This window comes from Homalodisca vitripennis, chromosome 6 (assembly GCF_021130785.1).
Source record: "Homalodisca vitripennis isolate AUS2020 chromosome 6, UT_GWSS_2.1, whole genome shotgun sequence".
In the NCBI taxonomy this organism is placed as follows: domain Eukaryota; kingdom Metazoa; phylum Arthropoda; class Insecta; order Hemiptera; family Cicadellidae; genus Homalodisca; species Homalodisca vitripennis.
The window spans coordinates 112583893-112606009 of NC_060212.1; the positions used below are offsets into that span (position 1 = coordinate 112583893).

The following is a 22117-nucleotide window of genomic DNA, read 5'->3' on the forward strand; positions in this document are numbered from 1 at the left end:
TATGTTCTTTATAGAATCGTAAACTATTTGACCGATCTTTCTAAAATTTGTATGTATATGTATTTTTCCACGTTTGAAGGTTAATATGCTATGCCCATTGATGTTACACGCCACCAGGCGGCAATGCAAAAGATAAAAGTTTTCATAGCGCCTGCACATTACAAACTGCAATTACGAGACAGTTACGTATAATACTTGGCCAAACATTATTGGAACGCGCTAAGTTATGATGTGTATTTGTCTTTTATATAAACATCAGTTTAAACTTAAAGCTTGAGTGTTGGACCACTTTATAATAAAGTATATGTACGTGTACAATAGCTATAAACATACACGTTTGACACATTTTCTTGGTTGTGGCAACAAGACACTCTAAATCGGCGTTGTAAATATAGTTCACTTGAACTAGAAATGCTCAACGGGGAAAGCTTACGAAAAGAGTGCGAAGCCGCGGGAACCAGCTAGTACATAATATAAATTAAAGTTGCTTTTGTGTTTGTCTATTGTGCATCGATATTTTCTAAACTACTCAACGGATTTTTATACGTATTTCATTGGGGCAGGTTCCTAGGTGTGATACAATATTTAATTCATAGAAAGTAGAGAAATGTTGTTTATAATTCGAAAATTGATATATTTTACAATTTGTAAAAATAGTTATAATATTTACAAAATATAATTTAAAGTTAGCTGATAAAAACAGGCACTATAAACTGAAGTTCGCCAAAGAGGCATAAACATTGATTTATATTTAAATTGTATAATGTATTACATACAGGGTGAGTTTTAAGTCCCTTCCCCCCCTATTTTTTTTCTAAAACCGTATAAGTTAGGAGGTTTAAACTCCGTATATATTCGTTAGACCTAAATATCTTGTTTTTTCATGGGTTCATTGACTCTCCACCTCCAATGGGGGACGGTCCACGAGGAGTAAGCCGAGATTCTTAAATGTAAGCATAGGTTTGATATGCACATCAAATTAAAGGTCTCTGTAAGTAGAATACAATGCCGCAAACCGGACCTCAAAAGGTTCATCCTAATGAAAATTACAGGGTGTTAAAAATTTACAAAATAGTAATGTGTTATTATCTGCGTTTTATCGCGCAACTTTTTAAAAGTTCATTTCAAAGCAATTTTCTATTGCTGTTTATTCTTTAAAAGAAACTTTATTTTGTTGTGTTTTAATGATTTTAAGGGATCACTGGAAGTCCGAGATCTAGGAGTTAACTAAAGGATTTAATAAGAAGTCGATCATGTGTTGTGTCGCCTTGTAAGTATTTTATTTAAAGAATTGTTGTCTTAACAAAGGTTTTAGACCCATTTATATTTATTTCAACAGCGATTCCGGTTCTAATATTGTATGATTCCGATACTAGTAGGTTGTTACTTACCCTTTTATTGTAGTAGATGCTCAAAACTGATTGCCTGTTACTTCCTGACAGTAGTATAGTCTGTTAACAAATTCACTCCTTACACGGTTAGGATTTCTGGTGTTACCTTTCCTGCAGGCCTCAGTAATTCTGTTCCGAAGATCTTCCACACATGCGACTGGTGTACAAATAAATCACAGACTTCAAGTGTCCCCACAAAAAAAAAATCCAGTGGGTTCAAGTCAGGGGACCGTGCCGGCCATTCTATTGCCCCGCGTCGTCCTATCCACTTCTCACGAAAATGTACATTAAGGTAACCACGAACATTAACATCGTAGTGTGGAGGAGCACCGTCCTGTTGGAACTTACTTCTTCTCGATTAAACTCCCCAACATTAGTGCGAATTGTATTTTCTATTAATGGGATGAATATTATTTTGGAGCATATGTAAATAACTTTCTCCATTTAAATTTCCGTCAATAAACAGTGGTCCAATCACGTGGTTACCAAAGAGACCTGCCCAAACATTTACTTTCTCTGGGGATACTGGGTATGATGTTCTCTGTGAACATGGGGATTAGAGTTATCCCAGTATCGGCAGTTGTGTCTATTCACTAAACCATTTACGTAAAATGTACTCTCATCACTAAAGCAGATATTATTTACGGTTGTTGGATTTGCTATGATTAGTCTATCCATAGTTTCACAGAACTGCAATCTTCTGTCCGGGTCATCTTCATTTAATGCGTGATGTAGCATAATTTTTTGTAGGGATGCAATTTGTGCTTCTTCAGGGTAGTTATTGCTTTGGCGTTGTGATACCCCGATATTGTCTGCTATTTGTCTCGAAGAGGTTTGAGGATTTTCCACGACTGTACAAAGAACCTCAAAATCAACTTCTTCTGACAAAGGAGGACGGCCTGAACGTTTTTGCATCAGTAACGCTACCAGTCTCTCTAAATTTTGTTATTAACTGCCTTAAATAGGTTCTGCTAACAGGTCTTTCTGGATGGTTTTCATTAAATCGTCTCATTGTTTCGTGGTAATTATTCCCAGAAGCACCAAAAATTAAACACCATGTCAACTTTTTCTTGAAGAGTGCGAGACATGTTTCTAACTTTAACAGCACTAAAACTAACAAGGTCAGTAGTCACACTGCATCTAACAAGGTCAGATACTTAATGGCCCAAGTAACTGAAACCAAACATAACATGTCTCCCAGATAACAAAAAAAAACTTTTCACTTTTTACAACGACACAGGGACTATGTCAAAGATTACATTTAAAAATGCAGACCCCAGATTCTGTACAAAATTATTATTGTGACGTGTACTTTTCTGTTTTACCTGAGCAATTGTTATGTAGAACTGATCACTCTACGTAACGAAATTTTACATCCAAATGAAGAAGCGCGCATTCATTGTTGCTGCAATAACAGAAACGGTCACTGATTAGACGCCAATCAGCCTGTTCAAATAAAGGAGTTAGGCTAAGGTGAGCCATTACCATGCCATTGATATTTTGTCGCTTGCGTATGTCAGTTAGTAAAATTTCAGTATAATAATTTTGTCTTTACAGAATTAAATATCTACGGTAAACTAAGCCTGATATTTAATTAGAGACCTTGCAACTTACTATTAGAAAATAATCAACCTAAATCTGTGGCTAATTTAAGTACCTAAGGCTTAGTGTCGTAAACCTAATAGTTCTTGCGTGCTTGGTAGTGGTCTCGATTGAGCATACCTGAGGGCAGGAAACTGTTTCCTTGTTGGAGACCTGCGACTATCACACCCCAATCAACAAGGTGGCGCCCTTATTACCGAGCAAACCGTACCATCTGGGTATCCGTCAATCTTAGTAGTCCTCTGGTCACTGCGCAAGAACTTGGTTGTCCTGGCGCTCTACCAATACTCACGCCCTTCTCCACTGAGCGAGGCCGACAATATTTGCTAACCCGCGAGGAGGGGTGGCATTATTAACAAAATTACGAATTATCCTTTTTTAAATTCAGATTGTAGCACCGTTTCCAGCGTTAAAAGGCAATGTTAAACGGACACATCACATGATCGACTTCTTATTAAATCCTTTAGTTAACTCCTAGATCTCGGAACTTCCAGTGATCCCTTTAAAATCATTAAACACAACAAAATAAAGTTTCTTTTAAAGAATAAACAGCAATAGAAAATTGCTTTGAAAATGAACTTTTAAAAAGTTGCGCGATAAAACGCAGATAATAACACATTACTATTTTGTAAATTTTAACACCCTGTAATTTTCATTAGGATGAACCTTTTGAGGTCCGGTTTGCGGCATTGTATTCTACTTACAGAGACCTTTAATTTGATGTGCATATCAACCTATGCTTACATTTAAGAAATCTCGGCTTACTCCTCGTGGACCGTCCCCCCATTGGAGAGGTGGAGAGTCAATGAACCCATGGAAAAACAAGATATTTAGGTCTAACGAATATGTACGGAGTTAAACCTCCTAACTTATACGGTTTAAAAAAAAATAGGGGGGGGAAGGGACTTAAAACTCACCCTGTATACAACCCTTTATCAATAGTATGATGCAGATTGCAAAGACGAGGTTACTATCTAGGTTTTACTATATATTGAATTTAAACTATCTAAATCATAAAAAGGCGATTTAAATAATATTTGTTATAAAACCCACATTAATGAACAAAGCAGTGTGTTTGCACATACGGTACTTGAAGCTCGTTGGCTTCCTTGTCATTATGTATGACTTTTTCGCTGTAGCTTAAGTTAAGCTTACTATTATACCGGTAGTAGAACACAAGTGACACAAGTATATGATTTATGACAGAATTAGTCTTTTTACACTTATGTATGCATATAGTGTCATCAGTATCGTATATTTCATCAGTGAGAAGTGGATGTAAGTCGACGATTTTTTTGTCATAAAAGTTGCATTGAATGTCTCATGTATTAATTTTCGATTGCAAGTCTAAGGAAACCAAATTCTATTCCTTACATTTACACATTCCCAATTTAGTTCATTAATTAAAATCTAAAATAAATTAATTGCTTTGCCTTGTTTATAATAATAATTGCACAACTATTTTTATAAAAACTATTTGCACAACTTGTAAGTTACAGGATTACAAAAAAGTACGTACAGTTCAAATAGAGTTGCGGTGTTTTATTTGTCTACTCTTGGGTATTATTGATATTTTAATAAAAAGCACCATAGATAAGTTAGATCGAAATTGTATTAAAATATCGTACGGTATTTAATTTTATTGTATAATTTTTATCTGTTTTATTAAAATTTGCGATTAACTATATTTATTTGTTACTGCAGTCGTATGAATTCTAATGGTTGGAAGAACTGGTAACGACACAATTTGGACTTCGTGTCTGTATTAGTGAGGCACAGGTTCTAATCCTGAATGTGGCTGTGGTACTAATTGACCTTGTACTAGGCCGGCTCTTCTTTTTGTTCTGTTAATACTTGGACAGGTCAAGCGCCCCTGAGGATGGACAATATAAGTGTAAAATTAAACATGCCTCTTTCTTACAAAAATAAATTACAATATTGTCGTCTAACCGAATTTGTAACCAAATAGAATGGAATTTGTAGGCCTAGTTGCAACATTGAAAAAATTATTTCGTAAAACCGATTTGGTTGATTCAGAGATTCCGTTTATAGGTTTTCGGTTGATTGGTTTCCGGTTAATCGATTTTCAGTTAATCGAGACCCTGAAAAGAGTATTTCAAAAATAAAATAAACTAGGTACACTATAAAAATTAGACTTCTAATTGATTGTAATTATATATTTAGTACAACTTAGTATTTTGAGGACGAGTTACACCAACACATTACTTTTCAGAATATTGAAAAGTTAGAGAGAGTTGTAACAAAACATCTTAAAGTGAACTGCCGTGAATGGATGTAATTGTAACATTTAAAAAATCCTTTCTTAGAACTGATTTGGTTAATTCGGAGATTCGGTTAATCAGTTTCGGTAGATCGGTTTTCGGTTAAACAAGACCCTTGAAAAGAGTGTTTTAAAAATAAAATAAATTAGATACACTAAAAAAAATTGACTTCTAATTGCTTTGCTTGTAATTGTATAATTAGTATAACTTAGGCCTACTATTTTGTGGACGAGTTATTCAGAATCTTGAAAACTGAAAGAGAGTTTAAATAAAACATCTTACAATGAACAGCCGTCTCGCCGATAAAGAGTGAGAAATGACTCGGTATAACAGTAGATATGGCGGCAGCAGTTCACGCATACCTGATTACTGCACGTTGGTATCTCCGCAGCACCCGTGACCTACTGACTCTTTGACACATATCGTACAGGTCTGCCACTACAGGTCTGCAGCGTTTGTTACAGAACCAGAGTACACCGTTAGTTATAATAGCTACGTAAACCTGTTTGTGTATGGATCGATATTTGTGTTACGTGTTCACTAAACGTGAAGCAATGCGACATGATATGCAGATAAAACTTGTGTAACAACGACGTAACCAGCGTTTCAAAAATTTAAATAATTCAGTAAGAACATGTACTGCTGAAAGATCGTTCTCAAGATTGAAACTGGTAATGGACTTTTTAAAGAATAAAATTGGGAATGAGCGGTTCACTGCTCTTACCTCAATTTCTGTCCACTGTGGGAAAATATCAGTCGTCTTGACCCCCTTCCCCCCACACATTTTTCGTGGCTACGTTCTTGTTGTGTAATATAATGTGTTTTAATAATTTCCCGAGAAGTGTAATGGTAATATTTATTGGAAATGAAACAAGCCAACGTAAAATTATATGAATAGTGAAACGAGAGTCTGTAACCACTGCAGTCTTGGTGACGGAATGAATTGACCAACCATATGGAATCCATATTATAACAGTTTTATTACGAACTTAATTAACCGATTTAAATAAAAATATTATCATTGTACATTTTTAAATCACAAAATCCGTATTTTATATATTTTAAACTTGAATGTAGATAAACAAGAATAGTCAAATGGGTGGTGGTTTAAAATTCAAAGAAGATCAAATCAATTTTAAAAGTAAAATATTTAGGAGACTAGCAAAACAAAACTTAATTGAAAGGTATTAAAGAGAAATAATGTGGAATAAATTTAAATTATTATTTTGTCCACATTAATAATGAATTAACATGTCGACTCTCTATCGACAGTTACACCAAATAAACTAGGTAACTACATAAAAGATTTTGTTATTTTTAATGGTTACACCACACAACTTATTGACAGCATACTTCACTCAATCAAATTTATATAAAAAATATAGAACAACATTATAATTCAAGATAACAAACAAGAATTCATTTGAACAATATACAGTAATATTTCAAATCAATTACAGAAAACTTTTAAACGCATGCAAAAAAATCTGTCATTTACAAAACAACAAATTATCACAAATATTAGGAAATCTCAAGGACAAAAATCCATTCTAAAATAAGTCAGGAATTTATGAAATTAAATGCGACTGTTATAAATTGTACATTGGCCAAACAAAAAGGAACATCAAGACACGACTCAAAGAACACTTTGCACGTATAAAATATGGAAGAAATGAAAAATCTGCTACTGCGAATCACTGGACACACAATATCTAATACAAATTTACGATTATTGAAAGAAGTTACTAACACAGTACACTTAAATGCTTGGGAAAGTGTTACATTAACACAAATCAAGAAAAACTTATCAATAATGAAGACGGACCTATTCAAAATTCAATTCTACTCTCATCTCAAGTTATAAGAAAATTAAAATGTAATTCTATTCAAATGTTTTATACTGGCTAATCATATTTCCAAATCCTTTACCATATGTTATTTTGATATCTATTATTTTGGAAAATGTAAATATTTATTAATTTGTGAAGTGCCTGATGATGGCATCATTGATTCCGAAAGGCCTTGCAATAAAGAAATAAACATTAGGAAATTTGTATTTACCAGTGATATAAAAATAACATGTCAAGGTTGAAACTGTTCTCCCAATCTGGCGCACTTGCTCTGCTGGACTAGTAGTAATAGTAGTAGCAATAGTAGCAGCAATAGTAGTAGCAATAGTTGGAATAGTAGTAATGAGGAGAGATCCCAGGACCGTTGTTGACCAGTGTCTGGTGGCAAAGAAGGATGACGCAGCAAAACGTCGAGGTACACCTCATTCTCACGTCCGACTCTTTCTGAACTTTTTACAATACTTTGTACAGTTAGGACTTACTGACTGTTACTCAGATCCATCTTTGTATTTTATAGCACATTACGTACTGCAAGGAAGATGCTGGATCATCAAGCGTTACGATGTCACAAGTTCAACTCTTGCTCAGTGTCTTGGTGTAGTGTAGCGGGTACAACGGTTATCGCAAGATAACCGGATCAAGCAACGTCGAGCGTGGCTGGTGCTTGGATGGGTGACCGCTGAGCGATCCTGTCCTTGCAAGCAGCCCCCCAGTATAGTTATAAAAAATGTACTAGGCATCAACTATTTGAAAGATTTCATTAAAATTCCAACAGTACTTGTTTCAACAAAATCCGTCAACGCATAAGGGAATACGACCAGTTTAAAGACAGGCTTGCACAATACACAAGCCGGGAGCAACAAACTAACATTTTGTCTTTTGATAGACATCTGCTGTATTACATCACCTATAAAAAATTTACAACATACCAAATATTTTGAAATTTGTATAACTATTCCAACGGTACTATTTCCAACGAAATTCGTCAACGGAAAAGCGAGCAGGAACACTTTAAAGATGTACTTGCACAAGCCAGAAGTAACAAGCAACTGATACCCCTCAACTGGGACACGTTTGGCGCTCTCGGCTTGTGCAAGCCTACCTTTAAAGTGGTCGTGCTCGCTTATGCATTGACGGATCTCATTGAAACAAGTACCGTTGTAATTATAATGCAATATTTCAAATAACTTGGGTCTAGTATATATTTAATAACTATAAACCATTATAGTTTGTGTTATGGACTTTAAACATGTTCAACAGGCGCCATTTTGTTAATATTAAAGAAAATAACACACTGATATTTTTGTGTTATCTATTCAAACCTATGTGCCAAATTTTGTTTTTTTATCTAAACTAGTTTAGAGATAAAGTTTCTTATTTTAATCCAAAATGGCGGCTAGCGGCTAAACGAGAAATTTCTCGACCTATGTTTATATGTAATTGTTTGTTAAACATGGTGAGTACTATCAGCCACAGAAGTTTGTGACACCCTTTTGTGAACACCCTGTATATAGAAACAAGTTAACTATTTAACACCTTAATTGCGACTTGAAGTATATGTTGCGTAATCATCATACGTATTAAATACTACAGTATTGTATTGTACAACATTTAGTAAAGAATACCTACAAGAGTGTTGAACAGGTATTAATATACGCTACAAGCTCTATGAATGCATAGGCTGAGCGGGAAATATAGACTTCGTAAGCTTTGGTCTTTCAAGACAGACCGTATTATAGTTCCAATCATGTTTAATATCCATTCAGATTTTAAACATAAACCCTTGTGGAAACGTTTTTTGCCACATTCGTAATATAGGCTACATAGTAGAGACATAAGAATTTCATACAGTATAGCTAGAAAGTATTGAACCATAATGTCTTTGCAAACATGGAGTATTACAAGTTTTGTAAAGGATCATATCCTAAGAAAGTTCCCAAAGCAGTGTTGTTAGTAATTACTTTTACTCGGAGAACTGCTCCAAGAATCAATTCTAGGTTAAGACATAAAAATTGTTTGAATAAGATAGGACCAATAACAAAATACCTAGTACAATCACTTGATTCATTGCTTCCATCCTAGAGCTTCTTTGTTTCCATCTTTGAAATCAGACATAAATTTAGGATCAGACCATGATATGACTATGTAAAATTTCTCTAAGATATCTTCAACAACTAACCTTCTAGCATCCTAATCACTGAATATAATGTTTATTGTTGTGCTTTGCCCCTTTGAGTCTAATTGGGCTGAAAAATACGAACGTATTTTGATTAACAAGAGGAAAGATTGTGCCAAATTCAGAGATAATTGAATTATAAATATACTTTTGTATAGTTTACAAGTAATGAAAGTGTTTACTTCACGTCGAGATTTGGGTCTCACTTCTTTCAGCTATTTTTGGAAACACATACATAATTAACCGTTTCATGTTTTGATTCGCACACGTTACTTCTAATTTATTCAGTATTTATGGCTCATATACATGGATACGATTTATGTATGAGTCACGGTTACGAAAACCGAGATCAACTTCGCGATATCTCAAGCTTGGTTAAAGGAACGCGAAATGACTCAGGTCCAATACTGCTCAAGTTGAATATCAAGCAAGGAGTAACTAAGTGACTACCGTGAGTCTAGGTATGACGTAGAGGGCTGCACGTAATGAGGTCACCTCAAGGTCTGATCTTATCTACCCAGTTGTGCCACTTCACCACCCTAAAATAGCAACAATCCCCTGAATGACCTGGCTAGTGTTTGGTAATGAACAGCCCTTGACACCCTTGACTCGTCTTGCTGTTTGTTTTGGGAACACTGAAATAGATATTCTTATTTAAATAACCTAGTTGGTTAGGAACTTTTCAGTCCATAATATGAAGCCTCTTTGGTTTATTTTCTGGCCACTGAACTGTTAATGTCATGTGGCCCAGATTAACGTTGTTATAACTCATACTATAGAATAATTTATTCGTAAAAATGAGCTGTGGATATTTTAATACTACGAGGTTATGTCAAAAATAGTGAAATAAGAAACACTTTGTTTCTAAACACGAAATAACCAAACAGTGAGTAGGTTTTTGTTTATGAAAAGCAAACAATAAACTCTAAAGGACGTTGTAAAAGAGCTGTATAATTAGGTTATAAAGGAATTGCTGTAAATTTATAACTATTATAGCTTTTTCTCCAAAACGTAATCAACCTTCCATTAATATAACTAATACAATTTTGTTAGAGATAGCCATTTATTAATAATACAGTTAATACTCGTACTGTACTTTTAGTAATTCCTCTTCATACATTATTATTGGGTGTTATTGAATTACCAAACTTATTTAATGTTATTTTCAACATTTTATTGTTGTTATTGATGTGTTACTAGTAGTTTAATTGCTGTTATTCTGTGTTGAGTTATTAATATAATGAATACCGACATATATATTGTACATGATCTACAGTAAAATGAGTTAGTGCACTCAGTAACAAGAAGGAAGGAAAAATTAGAATTAGATTAGCTTACCCAGTAAGAGGTTAGTTACACACAACACAATACTGGTGTAACACCCTTACTACTTCCAGTGTTTGGTATTACTTGTATTAATTACCACAACACAATCACAACTATTAGTTTTCACAACACAGCCGCTTGTGGTAGTTTCAACAAAATATAGGAAAACACGACGTGGATAGGATAGTAAATTGTAAATGGATAGTTTAGTATTTATATCTGACAAACCTATCAGCTCTGGTTCACGTCGGTGGTATAAAAAAATAAAATAAAAAGAAAACACCACAATTGGAGGTTCAATTAAGTGGACTCCTAGACTCTGGACTCTAGATTAAGTGTCTTAATGTTATTATTAAATTATATCACTGGCCACACTACTGGTAATAGTGGTCAGTAAATTCAGAAACAAGTTATTGTGAATTATACTTTGTAAATTATTGATGGAATAAAAATTGTTATTGATGTAATAAAAATTATTATCATATACTATATTATTATATTTTACAACATTTTATTTTTTGGGGTATTTTACACTAATTAGTTATTGTTATTGCGCTATAGTTTATTCGTAATTATTTACTTTTTAATGCTTTTTTTTAACTATTAGATCTAAATGAAAACTATTGTACCAATTTACTACATTATATCTAGATTTTTTTTAATGGCTGTCCTTTGAAATAAATAAATAAAGGTTATATTTATGTCGAAAAGTGTATCGTGATCATACTACAGGAATTCAAACTGGCCGAACTTTTTCTTTGGCGATTTTGCGTTATTTGTAATAAATTTTAAATGTTATCAGTTTTCTATTTTAAAGCTCCACCACAAGTTTGCTAAACGCACTCGTACATGGGAAAAGCTTTTGTTACATGGTTAAAGTTTATATTATGGAAAGGAAGTAATTATGCGTTTTTGAATCGACGAGTTAGCAACATCATTGTGCACGTCCTCGTATTCTTGAATCCATTCACGGAGTTAAGACTTGCTGAATCCTCTTCGTAAGCAACACACGAGTTACACATAAAACACTACTTTGTACTCTCTAAACCGCTTATCTAGGGAGAGTTAATCTTGTATCATTGTAAATCCTTGTGATCGTATAACCTTAAATGATCTTGATTTAAATACTATCCACGGTGTGAAAGGTCTTAAAAATTGCCACAGGTACGAACACGGGGGTCTACTCTGGGTGTGGACAACTGGCAAGGAAACTTCTTCATAATCGGTAACGGTTTAAATGGCCGATTACAGAAATAAAGCATAGATAAGGAGCTTAGAGCCAAGAAATAAATCGTTCGTAGGCTGATTTAGTTTTGGCGGAGGTTGAAATGCGAGTGTATCAAAAGGGTTGAAAATATTAAACGATAATTTTATCTCAGGTTATACATGTATTATCTTGTCATCTAACCGTATAATGGACCCATAAAGTTCTGATTTTCAGTAACGTTATCTGAATAATATATTACTTGGTGAACGACGGTCGGTTTTAAGTGTGTCAAGCTAGGAAAAATATGATACAAAAAAATTATAATTTCATATTGTTAACCCTTTTGATATCTTTCCGTTTTAAGAAAAAAAATCCTTAGTCGATTTAAAAAAACCAGGTTAAGTGCTTAAACAATGTAAATTGGCTTTAGATTCTTAGACTATTAGGTGAATACTTTCACTGTCTACGGGTTTAAATATACATATATGACGTTTTTCGCATGGAAGGCCAAAGAAAAGCCACATTCAGCTAGAAGACTATTTCTATTGGCTGTTGTTGCAATTAAAGACACTAAGAGGATGATCAAGAAGTTTAAGGACAAGTAAATCGCTATTGGGTGTTCTGACGTGTGTAAACATTCAATATCTATACGGTAATTATAGATTGTACACACATCGTCAATGCCTGTTTCGCGCATGTTATAACATGAACTCTGCGGCCTCATTTAACTAACAGTCTAAGGGTGGGGATATTCTCTCTCATTTTGCTATGCTTCTACCCGTGTTTCCAGTGCACGTCGATCTTATTAATCACCAGATTTTGTTGACAGAATTATATTAGAATTTATTTGGTTTTTTAAAATTTTAATTGGCAACCCATTGTTGGACTGAATTCCTCTGTACAAGAGCAAGCTGTACGCAAGATTTGAGAAATATCTCATATAACAAAATGTTTTAAACGTTTTCCAATGATTCGTTATTCAGACAAACTAAATTAATTATTAAAACAAGATTTCTTCAAAGATTTGACATCGTTCAGTGATACAAAGACTCGGTAACAGTACGTTTCGAGATCTGATATCTGATCCCTTCCTCAGGTGAATGAATCTAACACATAACTACAATCTAGGTTACAATAAACATATCATACCGGAGTGCTGTGATATACATAACTCCGGAATAACAACAACCATGTCATGAGTATTGAGTTTAGCTCCAGTTCACCCTCAGCTTAGTGCAGTGCCCGATATCTGGTGCTGTCACATACTCGACTCATAGAATTTTGAGTCATGTTGGCCTGAAGAGACCCAAGGCAGCGATGAAGGTTAAAGTGACCTCTTAGCTATTTTTCGACATCAGAGACATCTAGAGTACAAAATATAGTGTAATCTGGATGAAGAGTCGTCTGAAAAGAAGTCAGTTGAAACTAGGAAGTTGCTAATGAATATACAGTATATGTTTAATCTCAACTCTATACAATGTTTACGAAAATTACTGTGCTATTGGAAACATATTCTACGCATATATTTAGAAACATTTTCAAAATTATTTTTATGGAGATGTGAAAAACTTACATGTTTTTCCCGATTTACAAAGATTGTCCAATTTCCACAATAAATAACTCGTATATAAAAATAGCCTATATTTAGATCAATACACGAAATTATATCCTACTGCTGCTGTGTAATTTGAGCTGCAATATAATAAGCGGCCACCATCACAATCGAATCATGATTATCGATTATAAATATCGATAGTATCGAATACACTATTTGACCTATAGATATTCATAATTAATCTTGCTAGCTGTTTTATTTAATTTATGTACTTGAGTATGCTAGTGACATCGGCAAGAACATTGGCGATGAATTTGAAATTATTGCCTCAAAATGTATTTTTAAACATTAAACAATGTTATAAATGGTAACAAGATAATAACCTTGCTCCTTTAATTCCGAAGTGTCCAGTTTGTAGTGAGGAGATGAAAACTAGAAATAAAGGTGGAAATCAAATAGTGTTTCGATGCAAGATGAGTCAGAACAAACACGACGTATAAAAAACGCACTTGATGATATTTTATTTTCAATATTTTTAGATGGTCATGAATATCGATGATTCGATTGTGTTGGTGGCCGCTTATTATACTGCAGCCACATCATTGAATTGCGTGGAACTATCCCTTAAAGTTCGATCGTATAATTGTCGTCGCCTCTGGTCAGATCTAAGGTATAAAGCAGATTATAAATAGCCGATTAACGCCACATTTCCGGCCATTGTCTGTCACAACTGCACAATTACCACTCGCAGACAGACGGACAGGCCGGTAGGTTACGGTACGGCACGCCTATGTAATACTCATTGTCAGCTTTTGCCACCATTTCCGCTGCAGTCACCTAGGTCGTGAAGCAATAGACATTGTGCTCATTTCACATTAACACTACCGGTATAAAACTCACCATTGTCTCCTTTGCTGTTACTTATTGCTTTTGTGCATCACTCTATAGCAATATATGACATCATGATGAATGACATCTTACAGCATTGTTCATTGTTGAGCCTTCATTTAGAAACTCACTTTAGGCGGTGCTTATAATAAAGTAACGCCTTTATACGCCCACTTTTAGTAGTAGCTTAGTCTTTATAAAGGAACTAGTTGTTTCCCGCGGCTTCCCCTCTTTTCATATGCTTTCTCCGTGTATGAGGACTTCTCGTTTAAGGGGACCCGGAAACCCAAAAAATTATTTTTTATCAATTTTTATTTTATATTTTTTTAAGAAAATATGGCTCATTCTGAATTCATTGATTATAATACTTCTAATTATAATAACATATTTACATTATTTATTTAATTCGTAAATAAATAAAAAAAACCAGTATGTGTATATAGAGTTGCTTGAATCACAGTAAAAAATTCAATTCAATATGTCCAGTAGTTTTTATCAAACTGGGCTATTTATTAACATTAGCAAGATAGGAGGGGCATTCCGAGTCCCCTTAAATGAGTTACGGTATACTTCCAACGACGATGTAGAGTTTGCCTTATTGCCACATCAAGAAAATCTGTCAATAATTTATGTTTATAGCCATTGTACATGTACGAAGTACTTTATTATAAAGTGGTCTTACACTCAAGCTTTAATTCCAACCAAGAATTTATTTTAAATACTAATATACCCGGTACATCATAACTTTGCGCCTTAAAATAGTGTTTGGCTATGTAATATAATGTAATATACTTAACTATCTCGTAATTGCAGTTTATAATGTGCAGGCCCTTTGAAAACTTTTACATTTTGCAGTGCCGCCTGGTGACGAGTTACATCAATGGGCATAGCATATAAACCTTCTCCGTGGATAAATACATATGCATACACAATTTCATAATGATCGGTCAAATAGTTTCTCGGTCTATCAATGTCATGAATACATACATCCTCAGAGACTCATGTACTGAGCAATACTCTGCGACTATTTCAGTGTATTGTACGTTATTTGGTATATTTTTCTTGTTATGGCGTTTACAATACTTGAATATATATATATATATATATATATATATATATATATATATATATATAATATATATATATATTAGTCACTTTAAGATAACATTATGAATAACAAAAATCCGGGGTTGATTTGGGGAAGTGCACTCGGTAACTAATAGGGTGGCATTGCTGTCAATCCTAATCCCCTGTACTTTCTGGGGTGCAATACCACCTACACCCCAGCCGCAGTCACTATAGTACTAGAACCCTAACCGTGCGTTTGTTTCAACGTAGTTACTGACAGCTACATTTAGTTGGCATGATTGTAAATTGGAAAATCCCTTTTCTTACTCGGACAGAGACATCATTAAGAGCGCTTGGTGAAATAAAGCTTAAGACAGTACTGTGCACCAAACGTGTACAGTCTGTTGTCAACAAAACGACCGAAAAATTTACATAATCGGCTCGCAAACTATTTGCTACAACAACGGAATCGATAGCGAGACGGCGAGACTAACCCTGGGAGTTACGTAATGTAAGGCGATTATAAGCATATCGCCTGACTCAAGTCGAGTGGAAAATGTCGTGCGGAGTGCTAACATGCATGACCCTGCCCCCCCTTGCAGCTGTCCAAGAAAATCATTAGGAGCCGCAAAAACTTAATGAACCCCCAGCACATTGTGTCAGAGTTGCCGCTGGCGCCTACACGGTGTGAGATACTGCCCGCTACACACAGGTGTACAACATGATCTACATTCTGTACAGGTAGGCGCTCTGCTGTTCGGATCGTATCTTCTCTCTCCCACCCCCATCGTCCCCACCCACATTGTATCCCTCACCCTATTACTGCACTGACTGACTAAGGGTTCTAAGTGGACTGCATGCAATTCTATTCCCTATTACTCCTCCCGCTTAAAAGTTTTACCGTACGTTATGACTGTATCGACTGAGAGTCAAAGCTTAATAAATTTCACTTAATTTACAGAGATTGCTCAATATAGCAGTTGAGCAATAGCAATAGCAACAATATTGTCATAATGGTTCGGGAATTTTTTTTATTGTGACTATGCGACCTTGAGAGGGTGGAAAATTATTCATTTCTGTCTATCTGCATGATATGTTAAAAACAAACTGACCTGTAGACGTGAAATTGTAGATGAAGCTTCATATCTATACGAGGAATACACAGAATGATGATGGTGCATTTCACTCCAAGGAATTTGGTCAAGTGTTAGCAAATATTTTTACAATGGTCTTATGGGTAACCATAATTAATTGGTAATGAAAAAAACAGCAGGATAAAATTTGTAAATAAATTTAGTACACTCATAACAGATTTTAGCACGTGACTTATTGACACATGTAGCCTAACCATCCCAACACATAAACTTCATTTTATGGTGACTTAGGGTACAGATTTATATTAATTAAATACTGATATGAAACCCAATTCATTTGATGAAAATTTGGATGTATCTTGAGAAAGATTTTATTTAGACTTAAAATATTGATTGGAACTTCAAAGCACGAGTTCTATAATGGTCATGTCTAATATGGAATTAAGCTGAGCATTGCTGAAGCCTTATCAGCAAATAGATAGACACAATTTCTCTTTTTTTTGTCGGGTGATATGAAAATTTCTGTTCCATATGATTCTCTGTCCTTCTAACTGTGAATAATAGAATTAGTTATAGCATTGAAATTGTGCATTTAACCTCAGCGAAACCTGTTACGTGGCATGTGGTGCGGCGTGAACTCCTACCTTGTAAATATATGAACATTAACATTTGAGAGCAATTAAATTATAGCTGTTTACTAAGCTCTGTTTACAGATCATATGGACGTTCCTAAGTGAAGAGAGTAAACCTCATTCAGGGACGTCCATAAGATCTGAATTAAGCAAACGGTTGTTACTTATATTAATGGCAAATTAAAGTATTAGAAAAGTACACTTAGTTTGTTTGGAAAAAGTTCATCGTTGTGTTACAATCTCAATTTTACAACTGGCTGTTTTTAAGATGCCTTAAATTTCATTACATTACAATGTAAAAGCTCAAAAACTGTCCGTTCTTAACTTTTGGTTGTAGTATTATTAGAGGAGTCCCTTCTTTTAATATATAATCGATACTATTTTGAGTATTTCCTGTAAAGTGTATCTTTTTAATATATTATAAAATTAAAATAGAAATTATCTAAGATTTGTTTCAAGAATAATCAATAACAATGTTGGAAAATCCAAAGAAGAGTTTGGATTCTTTTAATCATGTATTTAAAATGAGACTCTCGTCATTCTTTGAGGTTATACGGAACTAAATTGAGATGGTAGTCAGAAGCTAAAGACACCTTTTAAAACATCCATGGAGACAGGTAATTTGAAGTTCTTATACCACTTAGGTGAGAAAATGCTTATCATACAGAACATTTTGTTTAATGGGATACTAAGTTGAACTGAAAAAAATGTTTGCAGGATGTTTGACGCTTTAAATATTATCTTCTTACATTATTGGCGTGTCTGAAATTTAGATAATACATTCAGAATTACATTAATATTAAATTAAATGCAAGAATAAACGGATTATAAAGCTAGGTGTGTTGTACATAAACGTAAAACATTGTGATGTAAATTTAGTAGATAATAATGTTATCTCTGCTGATACTCTTGGTCTTTATTTCAAGTACTCTTCTCATAATTTATAATTAATTACAGTTTTAATTACCATTATCTAGTTAAATTATTCAAAAACTAACTAAACAATCTCTTGGAGTTAAGATGCAAAAACCCCTTCTGATAAGGGGATACAAATTTAAATTTGTTAGAAGTTAATATATTAGTAAATCACTGTTAAATACCCTGAGATATAGGGGTGAAAACAATGTTATTTTCTTGTATTTCAACAGTTATTATTAAATAACTGTTAAATAGTACTAGTCAGTTATGGTTTACAATCACTAATAATCATAGGAATTCAAACACAACACGTAAATAGTAATGTTGAGATAAATTTACCTTTTATAATATCATTTTCGGAAGGACTAAGTTAAAAATAAAGCAATGAAAATGAAAAGCTGACTTAATAATTTTGACAAGTTTGTTTACTCAAAATAATTGTAAAGAAAAGACGGTGAAGTTGATCAATGTTTACTTTGCTGAACACGCCACGTGAAAACTTTCACAGTTACTTGATAATTATAGCAGTCAGTTCAGTCTTTCATTGTCTTTGTTTACGCCCAGCAATCAATAATAATAATAATTGTAGTTATAGTAATAATTATTTGTTAAAACCTAAAGTCAAATTAGTTAGATTTAATGAATGGTAGGCCTACTGAGCCTACTAAATTACGTGATTTACAATTACTTTCTATTTATTTATTTTTGGTCTAACCGTTTCAGTTAAATATGGTGGATGGGCCAAAATGGTCTTGAATAGACAATTAAAATTCTTTTACACGAGGAAAATATAGTTGTAAAGTACAAGAAACAATAATAATTGTTTTATTCGAATCTTACTAGTTCTTTGCAGATGGAATTGAATTGTTAACAAATAAATGAATTAAAATAATTTCCAGCAATTTTTCATGGCTGACGACATACATTAGCATATTTGTTTGAAATGGGAGAGAGTACTGATAGTTACAGATTAAGTAATAAGTTTATCTCAAGAGTTTAAAACACGCATTATGCTAATGATGTACATTTAATTAAGGTAGTCACCTGTTTTATAGACTGTGTCAAGTTTATGGCATTTCTTACGCCACAAACTGAGTTTTATCAAATTCAAATCATCATGTTATTATATTATTATGTCATTATTTATAAACCATACCGTCCAGGGGCGCCCCAAAGGGGAGGCACGAACGGGACCTGTCCCCCCCTCCAAGGGCAATTTATTTCAAAATAATCGATCCCCTAATAGTCTAGTTTAACGGCTAAAAATAACATTTATGTTGTAACTTTGAAGTGAATTATGACCAAATTTATAATTGTTTTAATTTTCGAAATACACAACACTTCACGCATAATTCAGTTTAGTCAAAAAGTCAAATATTTCACCTTCACGCAACTACGGAAAGTGTGGTTAGGTCTTCTATGTATTGTGGTATCTACCTGTAACCGATACTTTAAGTAACCGAGTGCAAAACGTACTCATACTGATTTAAAAACCATACGTTACAGGGTACTCCTAAAATGTTCCAGTTACTGTCACCGCTAAACGAATCCGAGTAGTATGTACCAGGAACGGCGATAAACTGTACCCGGTTACTTTTGGTTTACGGTAACTTGTACTCTCAGGACGACGAATACCCGGTACAAAGTATCTTTTTGAGTAGTCCCAACATGATCAGTTGTCAGTGGGCAGTCTGACCGTTTGCGCGTTAAAACGAGCAGTTACCGTTTACGGCAAATTACGAAAATCTGCTCGATTTATGCTGTGTTAAAAATGCTAACATTTTTAATAGGTAGTTGTTGACAAAATTAAACGCTCTAGATAATGACTAAGAGCTCCATGACGTAACCAATGCCAAATTTTGTGGACCAAAATTTTTAGCTTTAAAATTTAAAACTAAAAATAAATGTACTTGATTTAATTATGAGGTATGAGTTTTGTACCCATGAAATTCTGACTCCATTCTCTCAAAGCATTGCTTTAAAACTCAATAGAACTATATATTTTAATTTTCTCCCCAAAAACACTGTTTTGTAAGCAATTATATTTGATCGGAATGAATGGTAAACAGGCGGCATTGAAAAAAGAACACACACTTTCTTCTAGTCGTTGAAACACCATCCACATCCAGTACTGAAGTGCGGCTATATCTTTATAAACACGATATATTCTCTGGAGGAAAATTACACTTATAAATGCCTTTTGCAATGTTCCATCCTTAGAACAAAAAAAGGCAATCAGTAGTATAAGAGGATAATATGATAATAACATAATGATTTTCATTATGTTTTCTCTGTATCAATCACAAATATACTATTGATTGTTTTTAGATCTTTTAAAAGATACAAATAAACGAAATCATATTCCTAGCACATATTAGAACACTTCTTTGTTAAAACCAAATATCAAGTAATATAGAACAAAGGGTAAAAATTGGATTTGTTCACACATTAAAACTAATATAACGCAATTGCGTAAAATCTGAGGGTCAAAATAGTATGTACTAAAATTAAACATATTGTCAGTAGAAAATCTGCATCATTTTACTGAATTCCTCATTTTAATAAATCTTACTCATGATTGAATAATTGTATCATAATGGTATACGAACAACATCTTTTAAAGCCAAATTCGTGTACAAGTAATATAAATTTTGCAATTAAATTTCTCGTTTTTCAGAACTCCAGACATGTCACCAATGAACAACTCTGTCCACCCGTTGGATCCAGTGTTGCCACTACAACCTCCAAAGCAGCAAGGTTGCTGCGGCCGACTCACTGATAAGCTGTGCTGCAAGAGTTGTCGTGGTGGTGGCAAACTCTGCTGCTGCTTCAAGACTCCAGCTTGCTGTGGAAAATTGTGCAGTAGGCTGGGATCGCTCTGCAGCAGACTTAACTGCTGTAAGAAGCTGTCCTGTTCTTGCTGCAAGAAAAATCAGGATAATCCACAGCCACAGCCTCAGCGGAAAAGTCGGCTGCGGGAATGCCTTTCAAGACTGAACTGCCTGCGGTGGTCGAAATGCTGCAAAAAGACACAACCACAGCCACAGCAGCAGGATGAAGATCTGGAGGAAGGCAGTGTGGGTTGCTGTGCTGGATGTAAGGGTCGCTGCAAACGGTGTTACAGGTAAAAATGTAAAATCTCAACCACTACGTTAACTTTAGAGTTCATAAAGTATACATCAAAAGTATGACTTTCATCTGGTTCAATATTCAAGTGACTATTTCTTTCGACGGGCTATGGATGTATGTTTTGCACGAGAGAAAAACTTTTGTTTTACGTCACGGAACATCATGCATCAAGCATGGAACATCATACATCAAGCATGTTCGCTCTGTAGCTGCTAGGGGCAGGACTATCACGTCCATTTTCTATTTTTCTAAACAACACATAGAATTATAAACAGAAATTATTTATAGGATTTTGTTAATGCATATTTACTGAGGTTGAGGCATTCTTCAGAAATGAAAATGTATAGAGTTAATGTCAATAGCCTATATGTATTTACCAAAGAAAAGTGCAATCAATCCTACTAAATAATAAAAATACAACTGAAATAAAGTTATTTTGCATATTGGGTTTAAAAAAATCAATTACATTATAAATTATAATATTTGATTGATTTCAGTAGGTTATAAAATTACATTTATTTAAAATTTTGAAAGTCATATGATAGCAGTATTTTGTTACTTAAAATACATAATTCTAAACAGCAAAGTTGCGGTTAGTGAGATACTAATAAATTGTGTCCCCCCCCCCCCCACCCCCCCCCCCCCCCACCCCCCCCCCCCCCCACCCCCCCCCCCCCCCACCCCCCCCCCCCCCCACCCCCCCCCCCCCCCACCCCCATTTGTATAACAAATTATGACAATGCACATTGTATTCTTCAATTACGACTTCACTTTGACAATATTTATGCATGTTTGTAATGCTTAATGATAATAAAGAATATTGCCATATCTAAGCAGCACAACCGTGTTTTAGGCAATTCGTGATTCGCACCTATATTTACAGAAGAGAGAGAGCCTTACGCTCCTTTCACACACGCCGGTTTTGAACCGACGGTTTATAATTATTTCAGGATTTCACAACCCCACATTGTAGTTAAAACTGCTCAACTGTATAACAAA

The 22117-nt window shown here is 34.3% G+C and overlaps 1 protein-coding gene across 1 annotated transcript in view; it reads left to right on the forward strand.

Moving 5' to 3' along the window:
* LOC124365523 overlaps nucleotides 1–21117 on the forward strand; it is a 59660-nt gene extending 38543 nt beyond the window's left edge. Inside the window, exon 2 of the mRNA XM_046821508.1 lies at nucleotides 20667–21117. Within this exon, the coding sequence (XP_046677464.1) occupies nucleotides 20667–21117 (451 nt within the window). The remainder of the gene's footprint in view (nucleotides 1–20666) is intronic.
* Nucleotides 21118–22117: the final 1000 nt, after the last annotated feature.